Genomic DNA, 14,066 nt, shown 5'->3' with positions numbered 1-14,066 from the left:
GCAGGTACCTGGATGTGCACTGTAATGAGGTTACAGCCATGTTGTTAGGTGAGGACTGCCCTCTGTATAACAGGCTGCAGTTACCTGGATGTGCACAGTAATGAGGTCACAGAGATGTTGTTAGGGGAGGACTGTCCTCTGTGTAACAGGCTGCAGTTACCTGGATGTGCACAGTAATGAGGTTACAGCCATGTTGTTAGGGGAGGACTGTCCTCTGTATAGCAGGCTGCAGGTACCTGGATGTGCACTGTAATGAGGTTACTGTCATGTTGTTAGGGGAGGACTGTCCTCTGTATAACAGGCTGCAGGTACCTGGATGTGCACTGTAATGAGGTTACAGCCATGTTGTTAGGTGAGCACTGCCCTCTGTATAACAGGCTGCAGTTACCTCGATGTGCACAGTAATGGGGTTACAGCCATGTTGTTAGGGGAGGACTGCCCTCTGTATAGCAGGCTGCAGTTACCTGGATGTGCACAGTAATGGGGTTACAGCCATGTTGTTAGGGGAGGACTGCCCTCTGTACAGCAGGCTGCAGGTACCTGGATGTGCACTGTAATGAGGTTACAGCCATGTTGTTAGGTGAGGACTGCCCTCTGTATAACAGGCTGCAGGTACCTGGATGTGCACTGTAATGAGGTTACAGCCATGTTGTTAGGTGAGGACTGCCCTCTGTATAACAGGCTGCAGTTACCTCGATGTGCACAGTAATGGGGTTACAGCCATGTTGTTAGGGGAGGACTGCCCTCTGTATAGCAGGCTGCAGTTACCTGGATGTGCACAGTAATGGGGTTACAGCCATGTTGTTAGGGGAGGACTGCCCTCTGTACAGCAGGCTGCAGGTACCTGGATGTGCACTGTAATGAGGTTACAGCCATGTTGTTAGGTGAGGACTGCCCTCTGTATAACAGGCTGCAGTTACCTGGATGTGCACAGTAATGAGGTTACAGAGATGTTGTTAGGTGAGGACTGCCCTCTGTATAACAGGCTGCAGTTACCTGGATGTGCACTGTAATGAGGTTACAGCCATGTTGTTAGGGGAGGACTGCCCTCTGTATAGCAGGCTGCAGGTACCTGGATGTGCACTGTAATGAGGTTACAGCCATGTTGTTAGGTGAGGACTGCCCTCTGTATAACAGGCTGCAGTTACCTGGATGTGCACAGTAATGGGGTTACAGCCATGTTGTTAGGGGAGGACTGCCCTCTGTATAACAGGCTGCAGTTACCTGGATGTGCACAGTAATGGGGTTACAGCCATGTTGTTAGGTGAGGACTGCCCTCTGTATAACAGGCTGCAGTTACCTGGATGTGCACAGTAATGAGGTTACAGCCATGTTGTTAGGTGAGGACTGTCCTCTGTATAACAGGCTGCAGTTACCTGGATGTGCACAGTAATGGGGTTACAGCCATGTGGGGAGGACTGTCCTCTGTATAGCAGGCTGCAGTTACCTGGATGTGCACAGTAATGAGGTTACAGCCATGTTGTTAGGTGAGGACTGTCCTCTGTATAACAGGCTGCAGTTACCTGGATGTGCACAGTAATGGGGTTACAGCCATGTGGGGAGGACTGTCCTCTGTATAACAGGCTGCAGTTACCTGGATGTGCACTGTAATGAGGTTACAGCCATGTTGTTAGGGGAGGACTGTCCTCTGTATAGCAGGCTGCAGGTACCTGGATGTGCACTGTAATGAGGTTACAGCCATGTTGTTAGGGGAGGACTGTCCTCTGCATAGCAGGCTGCAGGTAAATTGGATGTGCACTGTAATGAGGTTACAGCCATGTTGTTAGGGGAGGACTGTCCTCTGTATAGCAGGCTGCAGGTACCTGGATGTGCACAGTAATGAGGTTACAGAGATGTTGTTAGGGGAGGACTGTCCTCTGTATAACAGGCTGCAGGTACCTGGATGTGCACTGTAATGAGGTTACTGTTATGTTGTTAGGGGAGGACTGTCCTCTGTATAACAGGCTGCAGTTACCTGGATGTGCACAGTAATGAGGTTACAGCCATGTTGTTAGGTGAGGACTGCCCTCTGTATAACAGGCTGCAGTTACCTGGATGTGCACAGTAATGAGGTTACAGCCATGTTGTTAGGGGAGGACTGTCCTCTGTATAGCAGGCTGCAGGTACCTGGATGTGCACTGTAATGAGGTTACAGCCATGTTGTTAGGTGAGGACTGCCCTCTGTATAACAGGCTGCAGTTACATGGATGTGCACAGTAATGGGGTTACAGCCATGTTGTTAGGGGAGGACTGCCCTCTGTATAGCAGGCTGCAGGTACCTGGATGTGCACTGTAATGAGGTTACTGTTATGTTGTTAGGGGAGGACTGTCCTCTGTATAGCAGGCTGCAGGTACCTGGATGTGCACTGTAATGAGGTTACAGCCATGTTGTTAGGGGAGGACTGTCCTCTGCATAGCAGGCTGCAGGTAAATTGGATGTGCACTGTAATGAGGTTACAGCCATGTTGTTAGGGGAGGACTGTCCTCTGTATAGCAGGCTGCAGGTACCTGGATGTGCACAGTAATGAGGTTACAGAGATGTTGTTAGGGGAGGACTGTCCTCTGTATAACAGGCTGCAGGTACCTGGATGTGCACTGTAATGAGGTTACTGTTATGTTGTTAGGGGAGGACTGTCCTCTGTATAACAGGCTGCAGTTACCTGGATGTGCACAGTAATGAGGTTACAGCCATGTTGTTAGGTGAGGACTGCCCTCTGTATAACAGGCTGCAGTTACCTGGATGTGCACAGTAATGAGGTTACAGCCATGTTGTTAGGGGAGGACTGTCCTCTGTATAGCAGGCTGCAGGTACCTGGATGTGCACTGTAATGAGGTTACAGCCATGTTGTTAGGTGAGGACTGCCCTCTGTATAACAGGCTGCAGTTACATGGATGTGCACAGTAATGGGGTTACAGCCATGTTGTTAGGGGAGGACTGCCCTCTGTATAGCAGGCTGCAGTTACCTGGATGTGCACAGTAATGAGGTTACAGCCATGTTGTTAGGTGAGGACTGCCCTCTGTATAACAGGCTGCAGTTACCTGGATGTGCACAGTAATGAGGTTACAGAGATGTTGTTAGGTGAGGACTGTCCTCTGTATAACAGGCTGCAGTTACCTGGATGTGCACTGTAATGAGGTTACAGCCATGTTGTTAGGGGAGGACTGTCCTCTGTATAGCAGGCTGCAGGTACCAGGATGTGCACTGTAATGAGGTTACTGTTATGTTGTTAGGGGAGGACTGTCCTCTGTATAGCAGGCTGCAGGTACCTGGATGTGCACAGTAATGAGGTTACAGCCATGTTGTTAGGTGAGGACTGCCCTCTGTTTAACAGGCTGCCTTTAACTGGATATGCACAGTAATGAGGTTACAGCCATGTTGTTAGGGGAGGACTGTCCTCTGTATAGCAGGCTGCAGGTACCTGGATGTGCACAGTAATGAGGTTACAGCCATGTTGTTAGGGGAGGACTGTCCTCTGTATAGCAGGCTGCAGGTAAATTGGATGTGCACAGTAATGAGGTTACAGCCATGTTGTTAGGTGAGGACTGCCCTCTGTATAACAGGCTACAGTTACCTGGATGTGCACAGTAATGAGGTTACAGCCATGTTGTTAGGTGAGGACTGCCCTCTGTATAACAGGCTGCAGTTACCTGGATGTGCACAGTAATGAGGTTACAGCCATGTTGTTAGGGGAGGACTGTCCTCTGTATAACAGGCTGCAGGTACCTGGATGTGCACAGTAATGAGGTTACAGCCATGTTGTTAGGTGAGGACTGCCCTCTGTACAACAGGCTGCAGTTACCTGGATGTGCACAGTAATGGGGTTACAGCCATGTTGTTAGGGGAGGACTGTCCTCTGTATAACAGGCTGCAGTTACCTGGATGTGCACTGTAATGAGGTTACAGCCATGTTGTTAGGGGAGGACTGTCCTCTGTATAGCAGGCTGCAGGTACCTGGATGTGCACTGTAATGAGGTTACAGCCATGTTGTTAGGGGAGGACTGTCCTCTGTATAGCAGGCTGCAGTTACCTGGATGTGCACTGTAATGAGGTTACAGCCATGTTGTTAGGTGAGGACTGTCCTCTATATAGCAGGCTGCAGGTACCTGGATGTGCACAGTAATGAGGTTACAGCCATGTTGTTAGGTGAGGACTGCCCTCTGTATAACAGGCTGCAGTTACCTGGAAGTGCACTGTAATGAGGTTACTGTCATGTTGTTAGGGGAGGACTGCCCTCTGTATAACAGGCTGCAGTTACCTGGATATGCACAGTAATGAGGTTACAGCCATGTTGTTAGGGGAGGACTGTCCTCTGTATAACAGGCTGCAGTTACCTGGATGTGCACTGTAATGAGGTTACTGTCATGTTGTTAGGGGAGGACTGCCCTCTGTACAGCAGGCTGCGGTTACCTTGGATGTGCACTGTAAGCACCTGTGGAGCTGAGGCTTGCAGTAAGCAGTGGAGATCACAGATATCACTCGTGTATACAGCTAAGCTATCTGACCCTCCTCCTCCCTCACCTCCTATTGGCTGCAGTGTGTCAGCTGATCTCTCAGTGTGGAGAGGAGCTGTGAGCCCGTGGAGTCATCTGTAGTGCAGAGCAGCAGGCTGACTCCTTGTGCGCAGACTCGGCCAGATCAGCTGTTGCTCAGGTCGGGACACAGCTACCAGCAGGGGGCGCCAGCAACCAGAACAAAAGGAGTTATCTCAGTAAGGCTGCAGATTTTGTAATAAGTGTAAATGGTGAAAGTACTTGTCACAATGCATTGAGCTGAATTACAGCCATGGTGACACAGCCACTTGAAGTAGAGGACCGCATGTACTTCCCTGAGTGGCATAGATGTGCATGTCTGACCTGACATTCATTTGGGATACAATAGACCTTCACGTTCTCCTCACCTGTGTGTTGAACCCCTCGATCAGGAAGTTATCCCGATTTCTTCTGAATAAGGCATCAATCTGATGGGTTCTGCCATATTTTCTTTGATCCTAGTACCGTATCATAGCATATATAATGTTGGAAAAAGACACAGGTCCATCAAGTCTAAATTACAAGATTAAACAAATGTTTTCTCACCACAAACCATGATATTTTTGTTCTCTAGTCATGGTCAAAAGTTTTGAGAATGATAAAAATGTAAATTTTTACAAAGTCTACTGCATCAGGTTTTATAATGGCAACTTGCATATACTCCAGAATGTTATAAAGAGTGATCAGCTTCAGTGATTGCTCCAGTAACACAGGTGTGGGGGTTGATGAGGACAGGGCTGAAGATCAGTCTGCCATGATTAAGTAAGAATCACACCACTGGACACTTCTGTTAAACACATGCAGTCATCATTGCACTGCACAAAACTGACCTAACAGGGAAGAGTATCGCAGCTAGAAAGATTGCACATCAGTCACCAATCTATCGCATCATCAAGGACTTCAAAGAGAGAGGTTCCATTGTTGCCAAAAAGGCTCCAGGGCGCCCAAGAAGGACCAGCAAGCGCCAGGACCGTCTCTTAAGTGTTTCAGCTTCGGGATTGGGCTCCCAGCAGTGCAGAGCTTGCTGAGGAATGGCAGCAGGCAGGTGTGAGTTCATCGGCACACACTGTGAGGCGGAGACTCTTGGAGCAAGGCCTGGTGTCAAGGACGGCAGCAAAGAAGCCACTTCTCTCCAGAAAAAAACATCAGGGACAGACTGATATTCTGCAGAAGGTACAGGGAGTGGACTGCTGAGGACTGGGGTAAAGTCATTTTCTCTGATGAATCCCCTTTCCGATTGTTTGGAACATCTGGAAAACAGCTTGTTGGGAGAAGACAAGGTTAGCAATACCACTAGTCTTGTTTCATGCCAACTGTAAAGCATCCTGCAACCATTCATGTGTGGGGCGGCTTTTCAGCCAAGGGAATAGTCTCTCACAGTCTTGCCTAAAAACACATCCATGAATAAAGAATGGTACCAGAATGTCCTCCAAGAGCAACTTCTCCCAAAGGTGAGAACTAAATGGCTCAGGGAACAAAACATAGAGATTTTGGGTCCATGGCCTGGAAACTCCCTAGATCTTAATCCCATTGAGAACTTGTGGACAATCATCAAGAGTGACGGGTGGACAAACAAAAACCAACAAATTGCGACAAAATGCAAGCATTGATTGTGCAAGAATGGACGGCTGACAGTCAGGATTTGGTCCAGAAGTTGATTGAGAGCTGCCAGGGAGAATTGTAGAGGTCCTGAAGAAGAAGGGTCAACACTGCAAATATTGACTTGCTGCAATAACTCATTCTGTCACTAAAAGCTTTTGTTACTCATAATATAATTGCACTTGTAGTTCTGTATGTGATAAAAACACATAAAAACCAGAGGGCAACAGATCATGCGCAAATATAATATTTGTGTCATTCTCAAAACTTTTGGCCATGACTGTAGAAAGACACCCAGGCCTCTGTTGAACATGTTCAGAGTATCCGCAATAACATCCTCCTGTGACAGTTCCACAGTCTCGCTGCTAAAGAATCCCTTTCTATGGTGATGGTAGAACCAACTCCCCTTTAGGTGTAGAGGATGCCTTTTTGTGTATGGGGATCATAGAACCTTCTCTCCTCTCAGTGTAGAGGTGATGTCTATGGTGATGGTAGAACCGTCTCTCCTCTAGGTGTTGATGATGCACCCTGTCTATGGTGATGGTAGAACCGTCTCTACTCTAGGTGTAGAGGATGTGCCCTGTCTATGGTGATGGTAGAACAGTCTTTCCTCTAGGTGTAGAGGATGTCCCTGTCTATGGTGATGGTATAACCCCCTCTCCTCTAGGTGTAGAGGATGTCCCCCGTCTATGGTGGTGGTAGATCCTCCTCTCCTCCATGTATAGAGGATGACCCCTGTCTATAGTGATGGTAGAACCGTCTCTCCTCTAGGTGTAGAGGATGCCCCCTGTCTATGGTAATGGAAGAACTTCCTCTCCTAGGTGTAGAGGATGTCCACTGTCTATGGTGATGGTAGAACCTCCTCTCCTCTAGGTGTAGAGGATGCCCCCTGTCTATGGTAATGGAAGAACCGCCTCTCCTAGGTGTAGATGATGCCCCCTGTCTATGGTAATGGAAGAACCGCCTCTCCTAGGTGTAGATGATGCCCCCTGTCTATGGTGATGGTAGAACCTCCTCTCCTCTAGGTGTAGAGGATGTCCCTGTCTATGGTGATGGTAGAACACCCTCTCCTCTAGGTGTAGAGGATGCCCCCTGTCTATGGTGATGGTAGAACCTCCTCTCCTCTATGTATAGAGGATTTCCCTGTCTATGGTGATGGTAGAACCCCCTCTCCTCTAGGTGTAGAGGATGTCCCTGTCTATGGTGATGGTAGAACCCCCTCTCCTCTAGGTATAAAGGATGCCCCCTGTCTATGGTGATGGTAGAACCGTCTCTCCTCTAGGTGTAGAGGATGCCCCCTGTCTATGGTAATGGAAGAACTGCCTCTCCTAGGTGTCAAATTTCCATTATTACTTCATGGGACAGAACGGCACTGCCACAAATGTTGGTCAGCTTTTGACAGGTCCAATTCTGGCCAGCGTGAACAGACCTTCTGTAATCCCCGTTGGCCAATTTGTTCCTGATCTGACATATGGAATCAGCAGTAGAAATAACAAGAATCAGTCAACAGGAACTAGTGTGTGTGTAGAGCCTTGACCTGCCTCTTAATACATTTGGCCATTAAAGCTGAATAAACCGGAGGCTTTAGGCTAATTTTATATATACTGAGGAATATGTGCCTAAAAGGAAGGCTGATAATATGAGGACACCCTCCACCCCCTTTCTTCTTAAAGCCTATTAATTGTGACATTGCACAGCACATTGTTATCCCTCTAACAGCCAATACTTATCTGCTCATTTTTGCTGTCAGGAGAACACTCGTTGATGGTTGAATGGCTGTCAGCAAAGAGGAATGTTGTCAAAAATCAAGGCAGGCCGTGTTTATAGGGTGTCTGAGAACTCGGGTGATAGCAATCGTGCTGATTAGCCATTGCCGGAAAGTAGCTGTCAAGTAATGGAGCCGTCGTGCCAAAGCTGTTCTCATCATTGCTGCCGACAGCAAGAGGATTAGTTACAAATATTTTGTGATCTGTCATCTATTTTACAGATGGAATAGAAATGGTAGGGTTCATTTTACAAGATGACATGGGTACAAAACCTGCTGTGGTAAAATGCAATCACGCCTGTATAGGATTGTTGCTATCGAACTGCACATTTGTTAATGAAATAATTATATATGTAATTGAGCGAAAGGGTAACTTATTGGGAAAAATTGTGCAATTGAATTAAAGTCCGAGTATCCTGTTGGAGCACGACCAGCCTGGATACAAGATGAGATATGGTTGGAGAGTGGAGCACAGAGGTTCTATATTGTATACTGTGGCACTTGACCTGTAGATTATACATACTAGTAGGTCGCTGAAGTTGACTTGCCATCCGGTCCCAGCTTTAGGTGCATCCTTGGTAATGGCTACTTTCGCATCTACTGATGCAATGGACAGATTCCTAATGTGTCCTTAGAACAAAGGGCTAGGACGTACCCTACTGTATGCACATACAATGGGATAGGTCTGTCTGCTCCACCCTTCCTCTTCAACTCCCCCAAAATTTGAAGGAGGAGTGAACAACAAGCAATGGTTGCTGCCAATGTTCAGGGTGTTTCCATAACTGTTTCACTGTCCTTATATGAACAGTTACATCACTGGACCTCTCTGAGTGTACTCTGAGGCCAGGGGTGGATACAATACATTGTCATCTGTCCCCCATTGCCACTAAGGATCTATGCTATGCATATACGTTGATCATCAAGAGGGAGCCAGATGGATAGACACGGCTTGCTGCATTTTTCCATCCAGTGTTCACTGCTGGAAATGATATATACTGGGCAAATGGAGGCATTAAAAAAAAGTCTATGGACAAGTTCAGCGCGAGAGCTTTCCGGGTGTATGCGCTGAACATCTAAATAACTGAGCTGTGAATGAAGCCTTATTTTTATTTTCTTAGAATTCAGTAAAGATGTTCTCTACTTTCACAACTATTTCAGAAGAAAACAAAATGTTCCTTTTCCCTATACTAAAGAAGACGTAGCTTCAAAAGACTAGAGGACATTGCACAGTGGTTTTAAGAACAGGATCCATTATAACATTTGCTTTATCTCCATAGTGGCACAAATGCATGCACTTTATACGCTCCTCTGTCATTCTGTGGGAAACCAGTGGGGTCTCTGCAGAAGAAACATCCAGATCTATCACTTGACAGTATGATCGGTAAGAAACTACAGTGTGGGACATTTATACGGATACACCTAAATAAAATGGGAATGGTCGGTGATATCAATTTCCTGTATGTGGCACATTACAATATGAGAGGGGAAAACTTTTCAAGTTGGGTGTTAACCTGGTGGCCATTTTGAAGTCCCCTAATTTGGATCCAACACAAAAGGGTCTGTAACACATAAAACTTATTGAGAATTTTACAAGAAAAACAATGGTGTGCTTGGTTTTAACTTTAGTATTTCATTAGTTATTTACAAGTTTATGACCACTTATAAAATGCGTTCAAAGTGCTGCCCATTGTGTTGGATTGTCAATGCAACCCTCTTCTCCTACTCTTGACACACTGACGGCAACACTGCAGAAGAAATGCCAGCACAGGCTTCCAGTATCCCCTGTTTCAGATGCTTTACATCTCATATCTTCACAGCATAGACAATTACCTTCAGATTACCCCAAAGGTCCCAGCATTCCTAACTGAACAGTTCCCTGGTAAGTGGATTGGTCATCATGGGCCAGTTGAATGGCCACCAAGGTCTCCTGATCTGACCCTCTTACTTTTATCTTTAGGGTCATCTGAAGGCAATTGTGGTCAGCTTCCACAGGAGGAGGGTAGAGGAGTACCAGGCTTTTTACATTTTTGTTTCCTTATCCTCTTTTATACAGCAGGACAGAGTCTGTCTGAGTCTCCTCAATCTGGAAGTTCTCCAGAAGTGCACCTGAAGTTCCTGCTCACGGGCCTACTCTCTGGGCTGCCTCAGCCGCCGTTTGTGGTGAGAATGTGTCCTCCCCTCACCACAAAGAACATTGCACAGTACAAACCTCTTCTTGCTGTAGGTAAGTCCGTTGTATAGCTCGACCATATTTCATTATTTCAAGGAAACGCTCTACAACTGGTTTCTGTTGAGAATTAATTAATTCTCTTTCCAGTAAAGAAAAAGATTCTCCTAAAAGGCATTAAACTCCGCAGTGGCTGCCAATGTACCTTCTTACATTCAATGTACAGTGGTCAGTACTTCCTTCAAGGGGTTACTTGGGTTTCTTGTGTCATTGAAGGGAACCTGTCACCAGGGAACTCATTTTCACTAAAGAAAGGTTACAGAAGCCCATTACACCTGCAATGCAACAATGCCTTTCTGCTTTCTCTAAGCATTTGCATTACAATATAACTGTGTGTTATAACTTACCTTGCACCCTGACAGAATTCTCTGTGTAGTCCCAGGGTTTGAGCCTTGGTTTGGCTGCTTTCAAAAAACAACAGACTGCTCGGCTCTTGGCCCCCACCTTTGTGCTCCTGTAAAGCTCCTCCCTCTCCTAGTGTCAGAAGAAGCAGGAGGGAGGAGCTGTACAGGAGACTGTAAGGTGGAGATTGAAAGCACGAGTCACGTGTTGTTTTTTCAAAATGCATCCAAACCAAAGCCCAACCCCTGGGACTACATGGAGGATTCAGTCAGAGTGCAAGGAAATTTAGAACACCATTATATTGTAATGCAAATGCTTAGAGAAAGCAGGAAGACATCTTTGCACTGCAGGTGTGATCGGCTTCTGTAATCTGTCTTTAGTGAAAATGAGGTGACAGGTCCCCTATACATGTTCAAAGAGCCTGGATCAGATTCGGTTCCATTTCTGGTTATATAACACTTACCACCTACAATGCCAAAGGGTTTTAGTGGCAGAGGTTTTGCTGTAATCGTTATCCCACCTGTCAGTGACCTGTAACCCAAACAATTCTGTTAAAAACTGCAGCTTTTCTGCAAAAAGGCAAACCCCCTCCCCAACCATACAACAGTTTTCTTGTAAATAAAAACTTGGTGTGTGAGCAAAAAGCTTTAAACTACAGGAAAACAGTGTAACAATTTGGTATATATTATTGTCGTCTACAGTTATTCTTATGATTTAATAGGATCGACAATGTTTTGTAAACTTTCAGGCACAAGCAACGGTTCCGTTTTTGTGTACGATCTTACCAGCGGGCTGCTCCACAAAGAGTTAAACATACATTCTTGCGAGGTCAGGTAAGTTGCAACATAACGGGGAACGTTGTAGAATTTAGCAGATCACACGGCCCTAAAATGCAAGTCAGGAGGGCACAGCCAACACATTGTTTAGATCTTACAAATCCACAGATAAAAGCCTATATTTACTCCATGTGACACATCAAGGTGTTTCACATGGATTGGAAAATTCTTTAATATCGCATCCCATATGGAACATCTGCATGAGGCAAAATAATAACCAGTGATGAGAGTATGTGGAAAAATTATAAGACTGTCATGGAGCATATGCAGGAATAACATTGCTATAGGGGATTTCACTTTTAAGACACAATGAAGCTCATTTACAAAGGGTCCGTCGTGTTTCCCGACTATTTCCGTTTTGCGCCGAATTGCCCCGGGATTTTGGCGCACGCGATCGCATTTTGCCGCATCGGCACCGGCTTACACGCGACAAATATAAATATATGAAAACATCCATCACTTGGCTTAGCGACGCCCCCTGCTCCTCTACAGCCAATCCTGAGTGAGGGGAGTTATTCATATATTTGAAAAGGTCACATGTTTCCCAAGGGTGGGGGGGAAACTGCTCCTTTCCAGCTCCTCCCAAAAGGCAACTTCCTAGTCACACAGCAGATGCTAATGAAAGGTACAATATAACATATCTTTTTTTTCTGTAAAACCAATTTTTTATACAAAAACACTTTGGCAGTGTATGTACTATGCTCTGTGGGGACTGGGGGAGTGCTAAAAATGGGTCTCCTGGTGACAGGTTTCCTCAGTACGGAGGAGAGAAAAGGGATTGAATAGTCCAAAAATGATGCCATAGATTTACATTGTTCTGGAACAGGAGAGACCTAGATTACTCATTTAACAAAGGATGATTAACATCCCCCTCTCTACACACTGATCTAGGGGAAAAATGTAGGAATCGAGGCTGTTTTAACGTTTAGGTGAGCCCTGATGAAAATGAATGAAATGGTAATTTTCACCCTCTGCTGTTCTTACTGTTGCCAGAGGCATCGAATGGACCAGTCTCACCAGCTTTCTGTCTTTTGCCACTTCGACCCCAAATAATTTGGGATTGGTGCGAAATGAGCTGCAGCTGGTAGATCTTCTTACCGGTGAGTCCGTAAGACGCAGTGGTCTGTATTCATTATTTAGAAGCGTGTCTTTATTTTATGTGTGTATAATACAAAGGGATTTTTTTAAGGATTTTTAAGGGTATGTCCACAGGTGGGGGACAAGCATCAGGGTTTCTTCATAGTAACTCAAACAGGAATGTGTTGCTACACCAGACTCCTAGGAATGAACATACCTCACATTAGGATCTCTAGTTGTTCCGGTAGAGTCACAGCCCATGGGAGAACAGCTATAAAAATATAATTTTAAAAAAAGCATTTTTTCCAATAAAAATGGCCTGTTTTAGTATAATAGGGCACCCCGAAGGCACAGCTCAACAAGAAATTTTAAACAAATAACTGGAAATGTGTTTTAATTGCTTTGTGTTTTTGTAACATTTTGGCATTGGTGCTGTTTCATAAGGAACATTTCCAGCATACAGAACAATTTTTTGGTGTCTGGCTATCAAACTATGAATTATTGGTCTCCTATTTTTAAGCAAGGAATTTATTCTGCCGTACAGGCCGTGTATAAACGGAGCGCTGCACAGTCCCTAGAGCTTGCTTAAAGAAACAAGTTATAGAGTATCTTTTAGTAATAAGCTGATGGGTAATCTATAGGGCTCTGGTTTAGCAGTGTGCCTGTAGACTTGGATGTACAGTCGTACCCATCAGTAAGAAGGGGAGCTCTGTTTTCTGATACCGAGTTCCAAATCCGCTGCTGTACAATAAATTTCAAATCTAAAATGCTTTCTACAAATGCAGCTCGTAGGAGCTTAATTCATTCTTTCTTATCACTACTAGTTCAATCCTTACAAGTACACAGTTGACTCTTAAGCTCCCTCTAGTGACAGTTGCAGTTTACCAGATTATTATCTTCGAAGCATACCTAATGACATGTGGACATGAGAAATAAAACCAATTATGGAAATGTTACTCCTCTGCTGGTTGCATATCAAATTCTTAGTCGTCTCTGAAACGTGTTTTGGAGACTAACTGCAATAATGTCTCCCATACACTGTACACATAGAGTACCATCCGCACCATTACACTCTTGAATTATATATAGGATATAGATAAAAACACTTTGACTTGTATTGATGGTTTAATAGTACAGGGGTTGATCAATTCCTACTGCCTCTTCCTCATAGATTTCAATGCGCATGTTTAATTTGGTTTCTCTAAGAAGTCTAAAGTCTAATATGTGGGAATAAAAACAGTTTCCCTGAAAAGATATATTATGAATTTTATGATAGTTACCAGTACTGCTGTATTTTGTTGGATTTTTGATAGCCTCTTGAACGTTAAAGGAGTACCATAATATCACAGCAAATGGTCCTAGAATAGAGAATAAAGCAGCATGTGTCTTCTTCTTCTGTTCACTTCTATCCACCTCTATGGCACTGCTGGCTCTTGTTTCCATAGCCAGTGAATGTAGTGATAGTGTGCACGCCTGACCTGCTGCTCAGTTCATTTGGATACACAACAGGCCCAATTGCTGTACTCTAGAATGGAGAATAAGATGGACGGCCGTACATTCATCTTTATGGCACGGCTGGCTACTTCTGTGTGCACAACAGAACCAATATTGGGACTCCCACCGAACACCAAATATAAGTCTATACAGGGATTCAAGAAAAGGTTTATTGAGATATTAATCAGAGCAGAG

The 14,066-nt window shown here is 45.2% G+C and overlaps 1 protein-coding gene across 4 annotated transcripts in view; it reads left to right on the top strand.

Annotated features, from left to right (window-relative positions):
• WDR11 (WD repeat domain 11) overlaps positions 1-14,066 on the top strand; it is a 116,223-nt gene that overhangs the window by 68,363 nt on the left and 33,794 nt on the right. For all 4 annotated transcript variants that reach the window (XM_072131022.1, XM_072131023.1, XM_072131021.1 and 1 more), the window contains 4 exons: positions 9,173-9,276; positions 9,949-10,119; positions 11,213-11,297; positions 12,294-12,400. In XM_072131022.1, coding sequence (XP_071987123.1) covers positions 9,173-9,276; positions 9,949-10,119; positions 11,213-11,297; positions 12,294-12,400 — 467 coding nt within the window. The remainder of the gene's footprint in view (positions 1-9,172; positions 9,277-9,948; positions 10,120-11,212; positions 11,298-12,293; positions 12,401-14,066) is intronic.

This window comes from Engystomops pustulosus, chromosome 11 (assembly GCF_040894005.1).
Source record: "Engystomops pustulosus chromosome 11, aEngPut4.maternal, whole genome shotgun sequence".
In the NCBI taxonomy this organism is placed as follows: domain Eukaryota; kingdom Metazoa; phylum Chordata; class Amphibia; order Anura; family Leptodactylidae; genus Engystomops; species Engystomops pustulosus.
Note: the sequence above shows the minus strand (reverse complement) of the source record. Positions and strands in the feature narration are given on the sequence as shown.